The following is a 24,386-nucleotide window of genomic DNA, read 5'->3' as shown; positions in this document are numbered from 1 at the left end:
ATGGCATTAAGAGTTGAATTTTAAAATTGAAAAAAGGTAGTAAGTATAATCTAATACTCCAGAACTGATTTTTCTTTTAAAATGTAGAATATTGCATGGATTGTTCCTTTAACATGGATTCCTATGAGCGTATCCTTGCAATATTACACAGCTTCTCAGCACAGCCTGGGTTTAAGAAGTAATATAAAATAAAACCTAACAGCTTTCCTAAACTCTAGAATGCAATGTAAATGCTCTATATAGCTCATAAGATCAAATATATTCTTGCAATAATGAGAGATTTTACTAGTGCTGCAAGACTTGTGAGAGCCAGGATGTCTTAATCTTCAATTAAATATTTTGGCAAATATTTTTGGATGGCTACTAAATTTGTTATCTAACCATGTAGCCTCTACACCAGGGGAGCGCAAACTTTTGCAGCTGTGCCCCCCTGCCTTCCCTCCGTTGGTGCTCGCGCCCCCTCCCTTACCTTGATACGGCGTCAAATTACGCCATGGGGTTATGTGACGTCATGTGACCCGCAGCATCATTTGACGCATGTGACGTCACATGACCCCGCCGCCTCATTTCATGCCGTGTTGCCATGGACACGAGTGACGCCGGCAGAGTCAAGGTAAGTAATAGCATTGCAGAGGCCTTGGGGAAGAGCGCAGGGCCCCTGCAATGGCCCGTGCCCCCCCAGAAAAATCTCCCGCGCCCCCCACTTTACGCACCGCTGCTCTACACCAAGGGTAACCAACTCCAGTTCTCAAGATCTACCAACAGGTCAGGTTTTCAGGATACCCCTGCTTCAGCACAGGTGGCTCAATCAGTGGTTCAGTCAAAGACTGTGCTGAAGCAGGGATATCCTGAAAACTTGACCTGTTGGTAGATCTTGAGGACTGGAGTTGGCCACTCCCGCTCTACACTAACTAACTTTCATTAGTAAGCTCCCCAATTTACAGAAATGCTACAAACACAAGTGTCTCCTTACCCCGAATTTCAAGAAAACAGAAGATGGCTAACCCAGCAGGGAGCAAGTAATCACATTTAATGGACAGCTGCACTATTTATAGCATGACACGTGTGATCATAGAATAGTGACATCATGCATGTAACTATTTCCTTACAGGAATAAATAGCGACAGAAAGCAGTCACTTCTTCCTGTCTAATAGCAGTAATAATGAGCACAGGCACAAACCTAAAATGTTAATCGATTTGGGGCACCCCCAAAAGGAATCCAAATATTCTGAATTGTAAATGCTAAAGATTGACCTACAGTTTACTATTACATAATATTTGGCCAGTAATCAATACAATATATCCCCGAAGTATAGCCCAAGAGACCACGAAGAGCTGATTCGGAGTATCTAGGACAGGGGTGCGCAAACCTCTTGAGCAGTGCCCCCCTTCCCAGGAGCCGCAACGTCTGCGCCCCCGCTCTATCAATAGCTCAGAGTCAAATGACGTCACGTGACCCCACTGCGTCATTTGACGCCGCGTTGCCGAAGACCTGGCGGGCAGCAGGTAAGTGAGTTACAGAGGCCTCACGCCTCCCCCAGCATTTAATTTAAATGCGGTTGGGAAGAGCGTGAGGCCTCTGTAACAGCCGCGCCCCCCAATGAAAATTCTCCCGCCCCCCAGTTTGCGCACCGCTGTTCTAGAACAGGGGTGTCAAACTGTGGCATAGCCACTGATTGAGCCACCTGTGCTGAAGCAAGGAGACCCATAAAACCTGGCCTGTTGGTGACCCTTGAGCAATGAGTTGGACACCCCTGATCTACAATGTACCCGTAAAATTGAAGTTATCCAGTAAAGATCCGTTAGATGCGCTGGCAAGCAACACATCGTCCTTTTTTACATTTACACAGGGTCATTTTTAATAACCCATCCTGATACGAATGTTACATGCCATTAGTTAGGCCTTTGTTGTTCAATTTGGAGTACAGTATGTTGTATTGTACAAGTACTGTAGGTCCTGAAATAATGACGGTTTGATTCCATGAAACAATGCTGCCACCTGCTGGAGAAAATACTGAAAAGTCTATTTTCTAGAACTGCTTTAAAGAACCAATCCAAGCAAGGAATTGTTTATTTTTGCGATTTTTCTTTTCAGTATTTTTTTTTCCCCATTGGATTGAAGCAGGGGTCACTGGAGCTGCTGGTCTGTAGGAGGTGCCAGTAGCTGCTCCGCTTTGCTAGACGATGTCCCGCATAAAGGACCAATAAAAGAAACTTATTGATGTCATTGTCTTCCATTGAAAATGCAATCACTCATACAATTGTAATTATTCATAAATTAGTGTAACCCCCTGCCTTGTCAAGGGTTACTAGCAGTGTCAGTGTTTGCGGGGCCCCACCCTGGGTTGCTATTGGGATCAGACGTCACATCGGGTATTTAAGGAAGGGGAGACTGTTCTTGAAGGTTATATTCTAGGAGGACAAGAGGAGAGGCGCCTCGGGGAGAGTAGACACCAATGTTCTTACAGTAATAGTATAGACCAGGCCACCTTCTTTATTATGTTATAGATCGGGATAGAACCTTGTTAGTTAGGATCCCTAGAGAAGACTGATGGAGTCCAGTATAAGCTGCTACGTAAGTATGAAACGGCATGCGACAGAGGGCCTCAGTATTGTGATAGAGGGCCTCAGTATTGTGACAGAGGGCCTCAGTATTCCTGGATGCCAGGGGATCGGCTCTAACCGCAGATCTGCATGGGCATTCGTTAAAGGCAGAAGTGGCAGTTACCATAAAGGCCAAAGGTATTGGGTTACGTATACAGGACCAGCTAGGATCCCCAAATGGACCTAGTATTTCCGAGCTAATGAGGAGAGATGTCCCAAACCAGCGAGAAGGGGGTCGGGCAACTAAGCAAATGTACAACTAAGCAACTATGAAAATGTACCTCTGTTCAAGTGTTAGGAGAGGGTACTAATGGAAGAACCATATTCATGTATGTCTGATGTAAAATACAGTGTAACGTTGTCAAAATGTGTATGAGCGTTCCCCATGCTGGGGACACGAATAAATTACAGTTGTTCTTCAAAAGTTCCTGGCACCCATTATTATACAACCCTGCTTCCTCATCGCCCCGCTGCCTGAATCCAGCCCCTGAGTCAACGTAACCCATGCGGGGTAGCCATATACTACACCCCAATGTAATCTCCCTAGAAAACGGGCAGGGAGGGTCACATTACTAATAAATTGTAATTATTTGTATCATTTATATTTTGCAACTGGGTCCTCTGAATGTCATGCTTATTAGATACCTATTATCCTTCCCCTTCATCTGATGGCAACATACTGTCATTACTTTAAGAAGGAATAGCCAAACAGGAAAAATGTAAATGTACAATTTACCTGTAGTTCCTAGAAACAAGAAACAGTCTTATCACAAGAACAGTATGACTCCAAAAAATGACCCTGCATCTCACCATAATCAGTATGTGTAAATAGGGTGACTAACAAATGCCTTCATTTCCCTTGGCTACCAACCCCTGCATCCTGCCTCCCCAATTAAAAGAGTCTGACGCTGGATAAGTGGGAGTAAAATAGGTCACCGCTTTATTAAACAGGTCAAAAATCCAAATTGCTGGCCAGCTGTTAAAAAAGAACCGTACGCCCAGCTGGAACCCCCCACCTGGATGCATTAGCTAATATAATAGGGGACCAGCTCTTGCCTCTTCCCCTGTGATCGAGAGGACCTCCCTTATGTGACAGGGCCCATCTAGCCTGGAGTCTGCAGGCTGTCGCCCACTTCCCTTATGGAGACCAAGGCTCCATGTTGGGCGTCTGCCCCATCTAATGTACAGTAATGTCAGGGAATTTAACCTACAGCCCTGATCTGCAGAGGTACAGTTAATTAGCCAATGAGTTGTCCTGCAGCTGGTAAAATCCTACACCGCCTGAACTCTTTAGTCTCTGGTATACTCATTGCTATCAAGTGTCACTAACATAGACAGTCTTCCCTTTACCAGGTCCCCCCATCTTCATGGGCCTTATTCAATATGCTTTGAAGATGTCTTCTCCACCCTGCTGGAGAAGACATAAGCTCCATTCAAATAAATACGACTAAAATCTTCTCCATCGTGGGGAAGCAGCTTCTCAGCACATTGAACAGAAGCCTGCAACTCATTAAAATGACATTAATATATCCTTTCCACAATGGAGGTTCCTCGACATAGTTTGCTGACATGGCTACGGCTATGTCCCCTGTGGCCGCTGCGGCGGGCGCTATGGCGTGCGCGCCGCACTCCAGATACACACCTCTATCAGGCAGGCCCCAGTAGCATCTTGTGTGGGCGCTCACTTATCGCGATGTCACGTGCGCTGGGAAGGAAGACGAGAACTTTTTCGTCCCGTGCTGCGACGCGTTCACGTGGTCGGCGGGCAGCCAATGGGAGGGCAGATATGCCCCGTCATCGCCGCGCCCCCATCATGGCCGTGCCCCCGCGCATCCCATGGCTCCCCTACAGACCGTAGATCACGGCTTTTACCTGTGCACGCGTCGCCAGGCGTGCGTGCAGCAGGAAACTCTGGGGCCGTAGCCTGAGAGTTCATTATTGGGCTGTGACATGAACTGAAATCTTTGGAACAAGTTTAAGCTTACAAGAGTCTGCAGAACTGTGCACTGAAAGATACCAAAGAATTACCATTGCAAGAATATGTTCTCAAGATACGGATTAGCATATTAATGTGTAATGTTTTTGGGGGTTCAATATGAGCTTGTAGGTGTCCTGTATATTAATGTGTAGTAACTAATGCACATGCAACTTACAGTAAGTACAGTGCTTGAAGCAGCAGGGGAAAAAATCCCCCCTTTAATATGGGCATCAATACAATCCAAACAATGATAAGTAAAAACTAAATTGCCAATCGATCCGTTCTCCTGTGATCGATCGGCGAAGATTCGGCTCGGGGGTTCACTAAATGGTTGTCAGTGCAGCAGAAGAGGACCAAACATGCAAACGTTCTGTGGGGAAGATCATGTGACCAGGCAGTCACTAGATACATTTGGTGCACTGCTAGAGACAGGGCAGGGCTCAAAAAGGGGTGTGCCAGAGCCTGTTTCAGAAGAGGAAGGGGATGTGACTTTGTAAATGGTTGCTATAGAAACAAAACATACTTGTTACATTATAATACATTAAAAATGTAATTCAAAGTAGTGTTTTTTTAAATGCTACAAGTATTTTCTCATAGTATAGAACTGATTTATTTAAAAAAAAATACACATGAAAGGCAGTTGTTTCAACTCAAGAACCAAACCAGCAGGAAAAGAACAACATTTGTATTGTTCTAAAGTCAAACATGTTTCTAATTGCTGCTGAAAAAGTGTTAAATAGCCAGGATAAGAGAAAGGTAACGGATAAATATAAATATTAAAAAAAAATATTTGAAAAAATAAAATAAATAAGAGGTGCTTGTGAATTGTGTATACAGAATATATAACATGCATGCAAATTGGCACACACTGACTGTTTATTGTCTATTTTGTTGACTGTTGGTCAGCGATGAAGAACTCCCACATGGCTTAGAATCTGGCACAAGTAGCTAATTTACAAAGATATCCAACAACTTTGCAAAACATCATTTGTACCATGTACTTTTGCATTTTGTATAAATTAGGCCCACGGGGTCCTACTAGCATTTTTGGAGGAACAAAAGTTACTGGCAAAGTCTTTCATGAGCCTTCAGTGTTTATTACTGATTCTCCCTCATATGCATAAAACTGCTTGATTTTTTTTTAACACCAAATGACTTGTGAAGAAAATTAAATATTAATGTCAATTTGCATTTATATGCACTTATATGCCTCAACAGCAATGCAAAGTATTGCTTAGGAAGCTACTTTATATCTGACTTTACACACTTTACTGTCCATGCATGTGTAACGCTAGTGAACCACCAGTGATGCGAATTTCGGACGTACGGACGGTAGTTTGCAGAACTTAATAACGACCGAGACTTATTAGACTTATAGGGTTAGATTATTATTATTTTTATTATCCTTTATTTGGAAAGTGCCAACATATTCCGCAGCGCGGTACAGTGGCGCCACAGAGTGACATCAAACGCATAAACTGATCCCCCCCACTCCGTTAACTCAGGGCTCATAACACGACCTCAAACAGTAACAGATGTTATTTTTCCGAGGTCAGCACCTACCTACACAGCTAATTATATACACAAACGGCCGTTGTGTATCTCATTAGCGTTAGCATTAGCACAGGCTTTACATCAACTTAACACAGGGGTGGCAAATCTAGTTCTCAAGGGCCACCAACAGGTCAGGTTTTCAGGATATCCCAGCTTCAGCACAGGTGGCTAAATCAGTGGTTCAGTCGAAGACTCTTAGGGCTGTTATATAGTGGCCGCGGCACTTATAATTGGCTGTGGTTAGTCAGCCTTTCTATAATAGGGCTGCGCGCGCGCGCACACGGCAGTGAGCGTGGAGCCGGCCAACAGAGGAGAAGACGGGGAAAAGAATGAATTCCGGCGCTGTGATGTATGTATGTGTGTGTATGTGGGTGTGTGTATGTGGGTGTGTGTATGTGGGTGTGTGTATGTGGGTGTGTGTATGTGGGTGTGTGTATGTGGGTGTGTGTATGTGGGTGTGTATGTATCAAAGTTAAATAAATAAAAATTATTTTTATTGTGCAACTTTTATTTTATTTTAAAAATATTATTTAATTCATTATTAACTCACACAATCTACACACACACACACACACACGCACGCACGCACACACACACGCACGCACGCACGCACACACACACGCACGCACGCACGCACGCACACACACACACACACACACACACACGTCACGCGCGCCCGCACCTACCATAGGACAAGCCTTACCTAAGATGGCAATTGTTTGGTGGTCCTGTTATAAATCTGACAACAAGTTATCACAAACAGGAAAGTGTTACAGAGATCTTGCACTGCTGGGGAGGTGGGCTAAACCTGCTATAGAAATCAAAGGATACTCAGTATATTAAAACTCATTAAAAATGGCATTAAGAGATTCATTACAATAAAACCCCAGTCACTATTATCTAATACTACAGAACCAGGGCCGGATTAAAACCTTTAGAGGCCCTAAGCACTGAAAATATTATGGTGCCCCACATATGTAATTTAAAATAAAAAAACAATACTAAATCGTAAAATAAAATTTGTATTTTTTCAAAATGACATAAAACTTATGTATGCTGAAATTAAAATAGCTTTTATTTACAATTTCAATAAAAACTGCTTCATTTTTGATTTACCAAAAATGTATACAGAATGCATAAATATTTGGCATTATTACCATTACTTTTGTAACCCATGTTCCCCCCCCCCCCCCCCTGGTCGCAGACTGGACCTCTAGGGTGTAGTGAGGGCTGGCTACATGCATGTTGGTGGTGCATACCTGTGAGGAACAGGAGGGCCTGAGTCTCCCGCGGTGGTATCGGGGATAACAGGGACAGGCTTCTGGGGTATATGCCTTCATCTTTAGTGGTGGTGGTGCAGCGCCTCCATCTCTGGTGAAAACCTAAGGAATAGGCTGGAATCCTCCCAGAGAAGCCCTGGTCCCAGGGCGAGAGATCCAAATCTCACACACAGTCTTTTGTATAAAACAGCAATGTCTCTTAATTGTCCTTACAACAGCACACAGCAGCAGTTCATGCACAGCAGCAGTCCATATGCAGTGTACAGAATGTTGACCTCCTCTCCTTTTCCTCCAAGCTGTATCCCTGCAGGATGGGCTGTATGAGGTTCCAATATTCCCCCGACACTCACCCCTAGGGTATACCCTCTGGGTGAGGCAAGGTTCCCCCCTCACCCCTTGAGTAGGGTGAGGAGCATTGGTCCACTTAGTTTTATCAGCTCTAAACAGGCTGGTCGGCTGCCTCCTCTCCAATCACAGGTGTCACTCTAACCATGGCCTCTCCGATCAGACACACCAGCACTCTCTCCTCCCAGGACAGAACTACTTGTCACTTACAGGAACAGGCAGAACTCACTTTAGTCAGCCCCACCCCTCATGTCAGCAGGACCGCCTGTCTCAGGCCTGCATACAGAGTCAGGGGCCTGCCTCTATCACTCAAGGCAGGGCTTGAAGCGGGGAAAAACCTACGATAACCACTGGCGGCCTGCCCTTAACAGGACTTACACCAGTAGGAGAAAGATATATAGCCCCCATTTCTTACCGGGACTACACTTTTTTTTTAAAGTTACTAGTAAAACAGTATACAGGCATACCCCGCATTAACGTACGCAATGGGACCGGAGCATGTATGTAAAGCGAAAATGTATTTAAAGTGAAACACTGCCTTTTTTCCACTTATCGGATGCATATACTGGACTGCAATCGTCATATACGTGTATAACTGATGTAAATAACGCATTTATAACAGGCTCTATAGTCTCCCCGCTTGCTCACCGCTTCGGTACAGGTAGGGAGTCAGTATTGCTGTTCAGGACGTGCTGCAGGCGCATGTGTGAGCTGCCGTTTGCCTATTGGGTGATATGTCCTTACTCGCGAGTGTACTTAAAGTGAGTGTCTTTAAACCGTCTGTACTGCTTACATTTGCTTTGTAAATAATTGCAGTATTGAAAATTAGACAAAAGCTTTGTACATACGAAATACTGAATTTTTAAACAAATTTGAAACAAACAAGCAAACAAATTTGAAACAAATTCTTAGTATAGGGATTCCACCGTTCTATGGCTCGCGTCGCCCAAAACCAAACCGCAATGAGACTACGCGCGAAATGTGGAGGTTACGCAAAGCCGTGTATTGGCCATGTAGTAGAGATGCAGCAACAAGCCATAGAGGACCATAGGATAATATAGCGTCGGTCCTGACATCTAACGGTGAGAATGAGAATGATATTAGAAACGGCAGATGTTGCTGCTAATGTGACCTACAAATCAACACGTCCAAATTTCGCACTTAATATTCGATTAAAAAAAAAATGCTTAACTTTCTTGCATGGTGGGCAAAAGTTGTCCACAAATGTTACCACAGTTTTCAGTATATAAAATATATAAGGGGAAAAAAAACGAATCAAGTATATATAATTCAGAAAAATATATAAATAATTAAACATATATTTATTGCAACACATGACAGGATCTGATTTCCTCGCATTCTTTCGATCTACTTTAGTAGTACACCCCCTGGTTTAGGTTGGGATAAGTTATAAAAGAGAACAGAAAAATGGGGAAAAGTATATACAGTTGTGGAGTGTAAGAAAATCCATCAAAGGTTTGATTTTTCCCATGGTGACTACTTTAATGCTTTTTTTGAAATATCAAATTCTTTTTTTTTTAATCTTATTTTTTTGTGGTGCCTGTTCTTTGCTGGTACCCTAAGCACATGCTTAGTCTGCCTATTAAGTAATCCGGCCCTGTACAGAACTGATTTGTTAAAAAAAAAATATATATATATATATATATATATATATATATATATATATATATATATATATATATATGAGATTTCACGTTTTGCTGGTTAAAGGCATAACATGACGCTAATTTAGGTTAACATGGGAGGAGTGACTCAGTGAGCAGAGTACAGTGAAAAGAAAGACTTTGCATTGGAATCAGGGGAACCTGGTTCAATTCCTGGTGTCGGCTCCTTGTGACCTTGGGGAAGTCACTTTATCTCCTTGTTCCTCAGGCACCAAAAACATAGATTGTAAGCTCCACGGGGCAGAGACTGTGTCTGTAACAATCCTATGTGCTGCGTACTGTGCACTATACTGTCATTGTGAAGCGCTCGGAGTCCCATTGGGAGAAAAGCGCTATATAAAATAGTTATTATTATTAACATCACTATAAGTCTCTTAATGACCAGTTGTGTATCTGACCCATGGACAGAATAGATAACGGCTGGTGGCAGAAAAAAAGATTTGGTCTACAAGGCAAATCATTTGATCTTGGGAAGCGGACATTTCTAACATATTTTAATGCTGCATTTCCTCTCCACATTTCACTTTTTCCCTTATATTAACTGAACTAGGTGTCCCCAGAAATCGATATGCTGCAGATAAGCTCAGGGGGAGACACAGAATATCCACCGTACAATTTTCCGATGATGAAAAGAAAGCAACATAGCTGTCGTGGTCACCAATAGAAAGCGATGTCCAAGTGTTCTAGTTTGGGGGATACAACCGCGGTTATGTCAAGAAACAGGGGTTAGGTAATGCCGAAAAAACAAATGAGCATGTAGCCATGGCTGGTCCAGGCTATACTTTCTGTCTCCTGTCACGTAAGTCCTAGTAGCTATAGGCAGTGGCAGGCTATCCTGTGGGGTTTACCCCCCCCTCATGCAGCCTCTTTGAGTGACAGGGGTGGAGGTGAACTGGGTCTGTGCACTGCCAATCAGTGCAGACTTGTGCCCCGCCCCCCCCCCCTCCGTACTAGGAGAGGATTCATTCTAAATTTTAGAAAGTCTAGCCTGAGGAGTGAAGCTGAGTCCCCTGAGACGTGCTCTCAGCCCCTTAGGGGGTTGAGGATAGTAGATCTACCAGACTGCAAGGCCTCAATTCAGAGAAGGACAGGCACCATCCAGAGGCCTGGGATCCTACGCTGCCAACTTTTTTCGCTGGAACAACACCTGCAGTGGATGCAATAAAAGATCCTGCTTTATATACCCCTGCCTAAGTCTAGAGTCTATTGGGTAGGGGTATGCTTGAAGACTGTCTCCAGTACACCTGGAGCCTGCTATGACTGGAGGCACTGACACCATGAGAAAAGCCTGAAGGATCAACAAAAGCCTGTCCTGTTTCCCCTTACCACCGCGGACACTCATCTCTCCTGAACCCTTCACAGGTAACAAGCACCATGACACCTGTAGTTTTGGCAAGATCTCCTGGGGGGAAGGGGGGGGGGGCGTGGCGGAAGCAGTGCTACAAGCATAATAGGGAGCTGCTTTTAATTATGAAATAAATGTAATATCGCTCATTACTACAGGGAAAACTGGGTAATATTTTGACAGCTTCTTTCAAGGAGATTTCTAAAACTCAAATACAAAAAGAAAAGAAAAAAAGTGCACCACAGGTGAATATAAAATATTTGTATTAAAACATAGACAATTCAATTCTCACTAGCATGTGAGTAAATACAGCATGGCTCACACCATGGTCCCTAAGTGGAAGGAGTCCCTTCTACTAGGAGTTGGGCCGGTGCCCAAGTGGCCAAGTGGCCAAGACAGCAAGTGGATACATGAAGGCTAGGAAGAAGGGAACTCCAACAGACCGATGGCGCGAGCAGAGGGCCGGAAGTGCCGTCTCTGCTACCCAGATTTCCCTGCACGTTTCGTACTCCAAAGGTACTTCGTCAGGGGAAGAAAATCTTCAGATTTGTAAAACTCCCGTTAACTGTTTGGGCCAATATCCCAGTTTTCTACCAGCGTCGGCAAGCTGCGATCGCGCATGCGCAACCGGCAAGCTGCGATCACGCATGCGCAACCGGCAAGCTGCGATCACGCATGCGCAACCAACAAGCTCAGATCGCGCATGCGCAACCGGCAAGCTCCCATCGCGCATGCGCAACCGGCAAGCTCCCATCGCGCATGCGCAACCGGCAAGCTCCCATTGCACATGTGCAACCTGCAAGCTCCGCTCGCGCATGCGCAACCTGGCAAGCTCCGATCGCGCATGTGCAACCGGCAATCTTTGATCGCACATGTGCACGAGCGGTCGGCAAGCACTCATCGCGCGTAAGCACTCGCCATTCAACTGCGCATGCGCAATATTTGTCCCAGTTTTTGTCGGGACAAATATGGTCACCCTCGTTAGAGGGGTCTGAAGCCCACATTGCTCTAGTTCTGCAGCAAGCAAGTCATGTAAATTAAATAAAAAAATAAGCAATTGCTGCAGAACAAGTGTGCCCCAGTGAGTCATTTTAAAGGCAAATCCCTTACACACATTTACAGTATATTAGACCATCCAACATTTGCAACATGAAAAAATTTATAAATAGATACACAAGTGACATACACACACACATAGGTACAGTTGGAGGGTATGATTTACAGTGCTTACACAATGTAACAGGGTGTCACTGAACTTGGGTGACTGATCACTGACAGCTCACTCCCTGCAAGTTGAGGCATTGCTGTGGAATGCCTGGTAGGATTCTGTGCAGTGAAGGTTTGTATTTTCAAACGCCGCCCACCCGGCTCCGTGTCAGCAGCACATTCTGCTCCAGTCCTTGGTTTTTGGCTCCAATCCCAGAGCATTCTGGTTGATGTAGTCCTCCATTTCCATGGGGGGAAGTGGGACACCCAGGACTGGACTTCAAGTGCATGATGACGTGGAGCTAGGCTTCTCTGCCTAGTGTCTCTGCCTACAGCAGCGGCAGAGTTAACACCATGTGGCCCAGCCTCCCTGACACAGCCACACTCACTGGCTGAGCTGCTGCTCCCCGACGTCACAATGACTGCAAACAGGAAATGCTAAGGGAAGCCAAGAAGAAGGGGAACTGAGACAGGGAGAATGCTGAGCCTGTGCTAGGGGGGCAGAAGGTAAGAGGGATCCTGACATGGGGAAGATGCCTTATACAAACGACATACAGTCCAGGCAACAAGGCAGGGAAATAGGGAAGTTTTATATTATAAAGGATCATGTCACCTGTGTATTGCTCAGGGACATAATGTGTCATGTACAATATAGGAAGTATATATATCTTTATATAGTGCCCACAGTGTACTCGGCACTTCACAAAAGAGACAACATAGTACAGGGAATTATAATACAATAAGTGCAGCAAAGTCAGACAATAGAAAATTAAATCCCTGCCCGGGAGAGCTCACAATCTAAGTGCTATGTTGGGAGACTTGTAGAGACAGCAGGCGAGGGAATAAGTGCAGTAGATGGCAGTCCTTGGCCACAATGGTTGGTAGAAGTGACTCTGGGTCAGTTTTGAAGGGGGCAATGCTTAGGAAACTAATGCAGAAATAAAATGATTTCTTTTTGCCTTGTATTGTACATGTAAGATTTTTTTTGGGGGGGGGGGGGGGGGGTTTGGCTTGTTGCACATATTCACCTGCAGTGATCCTATGAAATTTGGCAATTGCAACTGTTCCAGCTGTAAGGTAGCGTAAAAGGCACAGAGACTGGGTTATTGTGGCATTTGTGCCCAAATAGACTTGATCATGTGCAATGTATATAAACAATACATTTTAATAATAGATCAATGGTTTAGTATCCCTTTTAAATGTTATAATTAAACATGACTGCTAATAAGTTATAGTATTTTTTTTTATTTTAATGTCTAAGATTTGTTTGTTTTATCAGAAAAATATATTTTCATGAAATATATTTTACCAAGACGTAGGGGGCATATTTTTAAGAAAAATACATTTATTTGTATACACCAGAAATACCGAATATAGAATTTGACACGCGTTTTGCATCAAACTTGCAATGTCAAATCCGGGTACATATTTTAGGTGAGAATATTAATTCAACGTTTTTAATGCATAAAAATACTTCCGTTTTCCAACTATTTTGTACTACACCAATACAATAACAAATAGGTGGCAAAAATATGTATGTTTCTAACAAATGAAGACTAATAAAATGGATATTTACCAATAAGTATTGACAATCCGCATTTTTTAGTGCCCAATCAACCTTCCGATCCGCACACGGAAATCCGATTTTGGTAAAACCAGTGCGGAAAATCAGCGGATCGAATCTTGACAGGTTCGGCCATCTCTATATAGGACCATCAGAACATAGCAGTATCATGGGGTATGTGTACCAAGACCATTTCGGGGCAAAACCAGGACATTTACATTCTGCACCCACGCATCAAAGTATTTTGCTCCTTGGGGAGTATGCATAGGAGAGTTTGGGAGAAGTTACATAGTGTAGAGATTATAGTGAGATGTGTCTGCGCGCCATTCTCTTTCCTTTTTTTTTTATTTGCCTCCAATAATCCTCCATATCTGAAGTGCGCAAGTCTTTAAAATACTGCATCGGATGTAAGGAACTGTTCTAAAGCCGCAGCTCTGCGCCAAACACCAGAGCATAGCGTCTAAACGCACGTGTCTCTACATTCATACGTAGACCCCCCTAGTGAGGTGAAGCGTGAGTTGTCGTAACTCCATGCATCAGGGAATAGTTTTGTTTGTCTCATCTTGTTCAGGTACATGTGATTAAGAGACTTGTTTGAAAACATGAAATCCCTGTGATACTTCATGCAAAAAAATTTTTTTTTTTTAATTTTTATGGAAGTCTGCAATGGGTTCTGTCCCATCTGGCAGCGAAGGGGCTTCATTTATTTTGATTTTTAATGCATGAATTTGATTTGGGAGCAAATTGCAAAAGTTAAGACCCTTCAACACATCTAGGCTGTGTCTGGAGTTGGAATGGATAAGGGGTGAAGTTAAGGGGTCCGGTTTAGGGTAAGGGGTTAGGGACTTACCTATGCAGTGAGATGCTGGTGGCTAAGTGTCTGAGAATGGCCCCTTTCTGCTGTTTTTAAATTAATTAACCTGACTTCGTTGCAGAATGGAGCACAGTTAGACACATGGAACAGTCTTGTAATGCAAAACCACCTTTGTGGTTCAGTGATTGTAAAATTATTTTACCTCCTACGATGTGTCCGTTGTTTTTGAGATGCCCAGTTAAACAGTAGCCACAATATATCACAAACGAAAGGAACGAGAATGAATAAAATGCTCCCAACGTGTAGTAGTAGATTCCATGTTATACAAAGAACAACTTGAAGGGTGTTGCATGCGGACACTTTAAGTTAACCTAACAAACATGCCACCGTCCTAAGTTCACTTTCGTTCTAGGAAAGGCTACCTCTTGAGGAAAACGCTTAAATCAAGACATACCGAGGGTCACCTAATTGGCAGTGCTTGTAATTGCAATGGTTTTGTTTATCTGCCAAGGGTGCTCCATTCCAGTCCTAAAGCCCCCCCTACCACCCCTACCACCACAACAGGTCAGGTTTTCAGGATATCCTGGCTCAATCAGAGGCTCAGTCGAAGATTTAGCCACCTGTGCTAAAACCTGACCTGACCTGTTGAGGGTGCTTGAGGACTGGAGTTGAGCACCCCTGATCTAAGTCAAAAACAGTAATCCCAATAAAGATCTCACCTTTTTAGATTAGTAATGATGTCTCCCCTAAGGTTTGAATACTTAAAATTATGGCCAATATAATGTGTGTTTCTGGTCAGACTTTAAAACGGACCTCATTATTGTTTGTTTTTATTGTGATCGGAAGTAAATTGCAATGTGTACATATCCATTCTTTTACCCAAATACTTGTTGCACATATAGAAATGGCTTTTGTGTGCTGCTTTGGCGAGTAATTAAAGCATGTCATGTGTCAGAAATGCACCCCCCACACACAGTCAAATATACTGTAAAAACATCAACTGTTTATCTAGTGCCCTGGGCGGAACTCTTCTTATTAATTGGAACCTTGAGCAGTTTCTCGTGGGAGATGTTAAAATGACCGACACAAGAATTCTACTTGTGACCAACACCTGGTTTATGTTAAATACCTTATAATATTTTCCTGCACTGCATGTTCATATGCATTGGCGTCCTAGTGTTTGTTTCGCTTGCGCCGTATCCTGCACTAGAGATGCAGCCTTACAAGGCAGTGAATGGCTACATCATCTGGTTTCAAACTAAACCAATTACAATCAATTTCCTCTGCTCTATCCCTGGTGCCAGGATGTACAGTATCTGTTTTTCAAAGCCCCTACTGCTGGCGTGGCCAACTCCAGTTCTCAAGGGTCACCAACAAGTCAGGTTTTTCAGGACCCACTGATTGAGCCACCTGTGCTGAAGTAGAGAGATCCTGAAAACCTGGCCTGTTGGTGGCCCCTGAGAACTGGAGTTGGCTACCCTGCCCTACGGTATAATACAATAATAATGTGATATGTTTTTTGTTTTTTTTTATGTAAGAATGCAGACGATGGAGCGAGATGGTGTATCTACGGGGGGCAAAAGCTGGTCTGAGAGTAGCCCAGCAAGAACAGAGTCTCACTCCGAGTCCCCTAAATGCACGAACAAGTCTCAAGCGTTTGACCTCTTCAACCTAGTGGTGTCATACAAGAGAATAGACATTTACTTGGAGCCCCTCAAAGATGCGTGGGAAGGAATCAAATACTTGTTGAGGTAACAGCCACAAAACACTTTTTTTATATTATTATGCAATACTTGGTACATATACTCTGGAAAGCAAAGCTTGATCTAACCAGGAAATCAATCATGATGTATTCCCAATACCTCCAGAGAACTGTCTCTTCTTAATAGTGTCGATTTCCAGTCCTGTCACTTTTTGAGCGGTATCAGAGCAGGGGTGTGCAAACTTGGGGGCGCAAGATTTTCTACGGGGGGGGGGGGGGGGGGGGCGGTCGCAGCAGTCAGAGGCCGCACACTCTTCCTCAAGGCATTTAAATTAAAGGCCGGGGGATAGCTTGAGGCCTCTTCAACTTCCCTTACCTTGTCCTCGGCAACGCGGCATCAAATGACGTCACTTTACCATGGCAATGTGAAGTCACACGACCCCGCTGCGTCATTTGACGCCGAAGCCAAGGTAAGGGGGGGTGGGGGGGAGAGCAGGCAGAGGGGTGCAGGGGGAAAAGTTTGCACACCCCCTGCTTTAGGGAACTTGCATTTCATCATAATATTCTGTGCTCCCCACTGCAGTACATGCTGTCATTTGAATTCGCTTCCTCCTGTTGCTGAAACATGTTGCTGCGACTCCCAGGTGTACATCAGTTACCTCCCTTACCAGTCTCCGACTTTGTTTTACCAAAACAGGGATATTTTTATTCTCTTTCCTTTTTTTTTTTTTTCCTTTTATAGAAGATCTGACATTCGGGCAGCTTTTGGCCTGGAGAATGGTTTTGTTTTCTAGCTCAGATGATGATTCCCCCCCCCCCCCTGCTTCTCCCTTTCTCTCTGCACCTTTTACTTGATGGGGTCCCGGCTTGCGCACGTGAGACCTGCGGTCTGCAGCAGATGTTCACTCCTGCGCTTTGTCACACCAGTCCTTTTTTTTATTAGATATTCCGCGAGGCTGTGATTTATTTATTTATTTTTTAAATCCCCTTTATTTGAACTCGTCTGTGGCACAGAAGCAGCTTCCCAACATAATGAAGGAACAGTCACAATTAGCAGCTGGTTGGTTTGCTACTTATTCTGCCAACATGTATTAAGTGACAAGAAACTTTACCCTAACTCGGTGCTTACACATCCGAGTAGGTGGGGTAATCCGCGCAATGTTTTCTGCTAAATTGACGATGACAAAGTAAAGCGATTTTCTCCCTGTTTACTTTGCTATATAAATTGGTGCCGTTTTGCTATAGAAATTCAATTGACAGAATCGCACACTTTATTGCTGCTGTCACCATTACCAGGCGTATTTGTGATATTGTTATAATTTAATTGAACAGTAATAACCCTTTTGACATTTTGTTTTGTTTTTATTCCCACAGGTGGCAAATGCCACTTTGTTCTATTTTCACGTGTTTTACAGTAAATATCCTGCTGCTCACTCTAAATGAAGGTAAGAGTAACATCTAGACCACTAAAATAATTCATAATTTTAAGTTTGATGCATTTTCTCCAGGCACGAACATATCAAGTCGCCTCTGCTTGTCCTGTACGTGTAGCGAGCTTTTTGTGTTTCCCACACAGATGCTACATAATGAAAACTAGGGGACATAGAATAATACGAAAGATATACAAAGTTGCAAACGGCACCACCAAAAAGACAATATATAGAAAATCTCTGAACATGTGATGCAGGGGAACAAGGGGGAATCCCTGTAAATTCCTACAAATACAGTCATGTTCCCTGCACTCTAAAGATAAAGTATATCGACTCTGTATTTGAGGTATTGGAATTTTTAAATTATTGAAATGGATACATCTCGCATATGGATAAATCCTAAAGAAACAGCAAAAAGTGAAAAAGTAATAATGTCCGCACAAAGGTGGAACATGACGGATGCTTTGATCGGCATGCTACCGGAAAACCTTTCCAACTACTCCTCTCAGAAATGGCTATTTAGGAGTCTGTGGATTCCAGATGCCCGTGTTTTGCTGATTAACAATTGAGACTATTTTTTTCTATGACGTATTGGACTTCAATAATCCACATCAAAGGGAAGTACTGTGTTTTTTCTATTTTATATATATATATATATCTATACATATATATCAACTGTAAATATTACTGTATGTTCATTTGCGCATATATATATATATATATATATCACACACACACACACATACACATACACATACATACACACACACATACACACACACATACACACATACACACACACACACATACACACACACACACATACACACACACACACATACACACACACACATACAGTATGTGTATACACACACACACACACACACACACACATATCACATATATAATTTTTTTTATATAAAAAAGGTAGAAAAATACAATATTTCCCTTTGAAGATTGTTGAAGTCCAATACGTCATAGAAAAGATATTTTATATATATCTTTATTTTTATTTCTCTCCCCCCCCCCCTCCTTTTTTTTAATAATGATTGCTCTAACCCAGGGTGGCCAACTCCAGTCCTCACAGACCTGTTGGTGGCCTTGGAGGACTGGAGTTGGCTACCCCTGCTCTAACCTAAGAAAGAAAAGGTAACAACATGGAATGAGCTTTCACTATGCATATTGTGAATGCAGCCAATTTTTGGCCATGTTAGAGTAAATAGGTGGCAAGTGTTGACTAAGCTTTAGAGATGACAGCTTAGTGATTATAATGGAATAGACAGGTTGTGTGCTTCGTATATTGGATGGGCAAACAATAACATCCACAAAAGACTTGTGCTATGAATGCCTTGCCAGGAGATGGGTGGATTATTACTACAAGCACAATATGTCAGAGTTGAAAGGCATGTGGTCAATGTACTTTTGTTTAGATGTGTCTTCCAGGTGCATTTTTCTATTAGAATGAATAGATAAACCCGCAGCATTACTTCCATAAGTGGGTGGAACAAAAAAAGTAATTGGTTGTCTACAAAAACGAACGTCTGCTTAATGAATACCTGTTGGCACACGTACTTCACCCTGTATTGTATCTTTCCTTGTGTTTGGTCTCTCTTATAACCTTAAATGTTTTCTTTTATTTTGTAACTGTGACGCGCTTTGAGTCCTATTGGGAGATAAACGCTATATACATATTATTTTAAATTTTAGGATAATAAGACTGACACTTGGCATCTATCCAATGGGCTGTGATGCCAGCTTCCTCGTGCTGGAGAAGATTTTAGTCTCATTAATTTAAATAGAAGTGAGCTCTTCCCCAGCACGGGGAAGATGTCTTCACAGCCCTCTCCCGCCTTAAAGCTTTCTCATTGACTGACCCACACCTCAGGAATGCCCTTCCCTTCAATATTCGACTAGCATCCTCTATCCACCTTTTTAGACCCATCTTAAAACACCTCCTTAACGAAGCATCTGCATGGCTGATACTTTACACCTCATACATCGACCTTGGCCCCTTGCAGATGCACTTACCAGAACACCTTCCTACTGTCTCTGTACGTTCTTCCTAACTACCAATTAGATTGTAAGCTCTTTGGGGCAGGAAGTCCTTTTCCTAAATGTTACTTTTATGACCAAAGAACTTCACCCTTTTGTGTTCTTTGTAATTGTTATTTAAATGATTGTGACATGTAATACTGCTGTGAAGCGCTATGTACATTAATGGTGCTGTATAAATAAAGACATACATACATTGAATATTATATTTTTGATGGATTATTGAGCAGTCACATTGGTGCATTTTGATTGACTAAATGTGGGTTTCCTTAGTGGCTTGGTTCTCTGTGGGTGCCCTCCTCGTCTCCATACCTGCCCTAATTGGATACCTCCAGGAGATCTCACAAGTCCAGCTTCCTGAACCCGACCTAGCCCGAAGGAAATACTACAGTGTCCGGCGTGAGGAGCTGCAGAAAGTCCAGCTTTCCCGCCAGGAGGCCGTCACGGAATTTAAAAACTTGTAAGTTCCTGCTGTTCGTATTATTTTGGTTTGGTGGCGACTACGGAGTAATGATAACGCAGCCTTTTTAGAGAACAGATCTGTAAATAATTCAGGCAGGTAGAGGGGGTAAATAATTCAGCAGGCAATTAAAAACAAAAGTAGCCTCAACGTACGCTGTGTTATAGGTCTCTTATGTTCAATTTGGGATAAACATTTTAAAGCTTCTACCATGTCTTCCTGCTGTTCCAACCACTTGAAGTAATGGCATTAACGCTGGCATTTATTGCAGGAAGAACTATGCTAGCACTGTTATGATACCTGTGGCACATGGAGAAAACAAAAAAGGGACATCAACAATTGTCATGAAGACACTGCTTGTGTGGGACCTTGAACCCGCTACTTTAAACCTGCATTTGCATTTAAATCGTATACCGTTAGTATCGTGCCCCTGAGCATATCCTGCTCATTTAAACCAAAAAATTAATATTTTTTTTTTGTTTGTTTTGTTTTTTAGTGGTAAAAAAAATCACGATTATCTTACTGTCCAGTGATTTGAGGTTATCACGGGAGCCTTCATACTGCGCTAGGGAGAGCTTATTAACTTCCCAGATTATTAATATTTAATACGCTCCTATCTCTTGAACAGAGCATCGCATTTAAAAAAAATAAATACATTTAAAAAAAAAAAGACACGGGTTGAAAGGGAGACAAAGTGATATATTAAAGGAAACAAAATGCAAGCAAAATTGTGATCAGTGTTAACTGTGGGTTTTTAAACTAGTTCGTACCCATAATTTCCAGCAAATGTATAAATAAAAGAAGGATTTTTGATACAAACGGGACACAGAACCAGAGTCATTAGCCTTTAATTCTACCAGTGGGTGAAGACAAAAAGCCAAGGCCCAGGCTCGTTCATGTGTTAGGGCTGTTATATAGAGCATGCGGCCCTATGCAAACGCGCGTGCACGTGCCGCGTGCTTTCCGTAAATATAGTGAGAGGGGCAGTATACTGGGGAGAGACTGGAGAGAGACATTTATTATTTATTTATTTAAATAAAAAAAACAATTGGTAAAAATAAAATATTTAAGTTTGTGCAGACTCACAAACTCTGCTGTTTGTGGTCTGCTGTTGTGTATACCTTTTTGTGTTGTTGCAGGAAGATAATCTCTTGACACCTTTTTTCAAGCTGAATCCTCTGTATGAGAACAAGAAACCTTTAGCGCTGATGTCTCTTCTGTGTTTTCTGCAGTTTACTAAACCTTGAGGGCCTACTGAATATGATCTGCGGTAGCTGTGAAAAAGTCTACCAAGTTCTGTACTGGCAGAATCCATCCGACTCGTTTCAGTAAGTAGCAGAAGAAATTACTTGCATTAGACCTTTTTTTTTAAATTTATCTGTAACACCTTCAAACAACAAGCTCTAGATCGGCAAATGGTACAAACCGTGGAATGTTGCGTGATGCACAGTCTCAGAGGGATAACCCACTCCTAGGTTTGTTTATTTATAAAATATTGTACCAGGAAGTAATACATTGAGAGTTACCTCTCATTTTCAAGTATGTCCTGGGCACAGAGTTAAGACAAATAATACATGTTTACAAATACAGTTACATAATGAGCAGGGTATACATTATATACAAGACATTGCATAGGTTTGGCTTCTTCATACGGTTTGCTTTGGTCCACTGTTCTGTAGGGGGGAGACCTGGGAATTTAGGTTTGCTGCCACAGATGATTGTTCCAATTTGAACACAAACATACAGTAGAACGGTAAACTAACTCCTGTAGTGCCTTATTGTCATGCCTGCCACATGTGAAACCTGTCAATATTTGAAGCGCCAAGCATTGGTCATGGGTTCAAAGGCCAAAAAAGAGGCTACTTGCAGCCAGGAATAATGTGGCATGTTTAAAAACGGTGAATGCAATTATTAGTTGTGAGATGATACTTTACTTCATTACTAATAACCTAGCGTTTAGAGGGATAATCACCAGTGTACATGTTACCAACCTTTGTATAGTATTTCACCTAAAGACACAGGGCTGGCTGATTTGAATAAACTATTTTTATTACTATTTTAAACTTTTGTTAACAATGACCATGTACACAGATCAGTCCTCAATAAAGATATATACATAAACTTAGCACAGTCTCCAGGCATATTGTAAGTATGAGAAAGCGGTGCCAGGCCTGAAAGCTTAGGCTGCGGTCCCAGTCACCGCCACTGCTATCAAGCCCTGCCCCCCCCAGTCCGGCCGGTCCCAGTCCCTACATTGTCGCGCACCTTTCCCCAGCGGTCGGTGCGCGACAGGTTTTCAGGGAGGCAGGAGAATTTGACCTTGACATCTGCGGCCACGCCCCCGCCGGCAGTTCAGCCAATAAGGGCGAACCAGCCGCGGGACGCCATGACCACGCCCCTGCAAACCCACAGCCACGCCCCCTCCCGTCGCAAACCTTCCCTCTCCCCCCCAGACCACAGTTTGCGGTGTAGCGCTGTGCACGCGCCGCCGGGCGCGCGTGCCACAGTGAAGACTGGGGACTCAGCCTTAGGGTCTGTATGAGAAAGCGGTGCCCAGCCTGAAAGCTTAGGGCCTGTATGAGAAAGCGGTGCCCAGCCTGAAAGCTTAGGGTCTGTATGAGAAAGCGGTGCCCAGTCTGAAAGCTTAGGGTCTGTATGAGAAATCAACGCTGTCACGTATGGCACACCTGTAAGCACGTGACCGCATACAGGAAAAGGGTTAATACACAGCTCTCAAGCTGCCCCACTTTTCACCTTCGCAAAGGTCCCTCAAATGAACAAAATCTGCCCTCAATCCGTCCCCATATACCATCTGTCACGAACAGCACGCAAGTGAGCACGTGACTTAGATATGCAACCAGGGTTAATACACACGGCAACTGTAGCCAACTCACCTTTCTTCTCTGAAAGGTACTTTCAAAGAGTTAATATTAACCCCTTACTCAATTGCAATCATATCTATATGCTTCCACCACCCGAGAAGTTATGCAAAATATGTAAATTAATATCTGCCAGGGTCTCGGGTCCCTGTTTATTATAGAAAAAAAACCTATGCACTTAACACACAAAAATCTGTTGTAGCAAAAGGTCAAAAATTGTAAATAGTCTCTCCAGAGCGTGCAACAGTTCATTCAGAGCCCCAAAGCATTTCTTATCAAAGAATTGTTTAGTGCGTGTGTGTGTGTGTATATTATACATGTACACAGTGCTTCAAATTACAGAAAAATATAATTACAAGAATATTGTTACAGTAAATGCAGAACCGTATCTTAAAATAACAGGATAAAACAGAAATCCCTATACATTACATTACCATATGACAGAGTTTTTCCCCAGAGAGGTCACTGGTGTAGAAAAATGGAAATCCCCGTGGATGGTCCCAAACACACCTCTGTTGAATTCTGATTTCATAATTCCAAGGCAAGCCTTATACACATTATTTTCCCATTGAGAACCACATGAGCCCACCCCTGTCGTAAATCAACTGCCAGGTTGACGGTTTTTACAAATGGTGCAAATAGCAAAAATGTTATAAATGTACCAAAAAAAAAAAAGAAAGTGGGTGTGTGCCGAGCACGCTCGTTCTAAGTCAAACTTCTTTGAGTTTTGCCACTGATTGTATTTTGATTTACATTGAATGAAAGACTTTTGAGAGTAACGGCATTTAGATACGTTACACTCCAAAATATACGTATCTTACTTTAGTTATAAGTAAATTATATCATGTATTCAAAGTGATAGTATGGAAATTTCAGCGCAAAATTAAATACAATAAATTATACTCATCTCTTTCATTGAATTAAAAACATCACCATCAAAAATACAATTTCAGTGACAAAATACAGAAGTTTCACTTACAATGCCTGTGCTCAGCCCACACAACTTTTTTTTAGCCACGCCCCCTGAACCTTGCAGAACCATCCAGAGAAAGCTTTGAAGGTAACGTTAAAAGGATCCTGTTTATAAAGATGTCGAGAGCCATCTCTAGCAAAACTGCCCTTATCTCATCAGCCCCATAAACACACCTTGTATTTTTACTGGGCCGTAAGTGATAACCCACCAATTAAGTCCTCTTTGAAGCTCTGGACAGACCAGGAAGATTCTTGATCTTCCATAAACCCAATATTTGTATTTTCAAAACAACTGGTAACCACATTAACCCCTGAAACACCAGATTAATTAAAAAACATAATATTTCATGATATTATCATGACAAATGCCGAGAAGCTAACGGTCTGTGTGAGAAAGCGATGCTAAGCCTGAAGTGTGTGTGTGTGTGTGTGTGTGTGTGTGTGTGTGTGTGTGTGTGTGTGTGTGTTTATTAGAAAAAAAAATTGTGTGTGTATATGTTTGTAATTTTTCTGCA

General features: G+C 42.7%; 1 protein-coding gene across 11 annotated transcripts in view; it reads left to right on the top strand.

Annotated features, from left to right (window-relative positions):
• The first annotated feature begins 12,307 nt into the window (after positions 1 to 12,307).
• Positions 12,308 to 24,386, top strand: part of ZFYVE27 (zinc finger FYVE-type containing 27) — a 65,056-nt gene continuing 52,977 nt past the window's right edge. For 3 of the 11 annotated variants that reach the window (XM_075612355.1, XM_075612363.1, XM_075612364.1), the window contains exons 1-6: positions 12,308 to 12,505; positions 13,605 to 13,736; positions 15,915 to 16,127; positions 17,453 to 17,523; positions 19,834 to 20,020; positions 21,253 to 21,348. In XM_075612355.1, coding sequence (XP_075468470.1) covers positions 13,732 to 13,736; positions 15,915 to 16,127; positions 17,453 to 17,523; positions 19,834 to 20,020; positions 21,253 to 21,348 — 572 coding nt within the window. In that variant the 5' untranslated portion in view covers positions 12,308 to 12,505; positions 13,605 to 13,731. The remainder of the gene's footprint in view (positions 12,506 to 13,604; positions 13,737 to 15,914; positions 16,128 to 17,452; positions 17,524 to 19,833; positions 20,021 to 21,252; positions 21,349 to 24,386) is intronic. The other 8 variants (XM_075612359.1, XM_075612358.1, XM_075612365.1 and 5 more) reach the window with 7 other exon arrangements.

The sequence above is a fragment of the Ascaphus truei genome, chromosome 8, assembly GCF_040206685.1.
Source record: "Ascaphus truei isolate aAscTru1 chromosome 8, aAscTru1.hap1, whole genome shotgun sequence".
NCBI classification, from domain to species: domain Eukaryota; kingdom Metazoa; phylum Chordata; class Amphibia; order Anura; family Ascaphidae; genus Ascaphus; species Ascaphus truei.
This window is presented reverse-complemented; position numbering and strand designations above follow the sequence as displayed.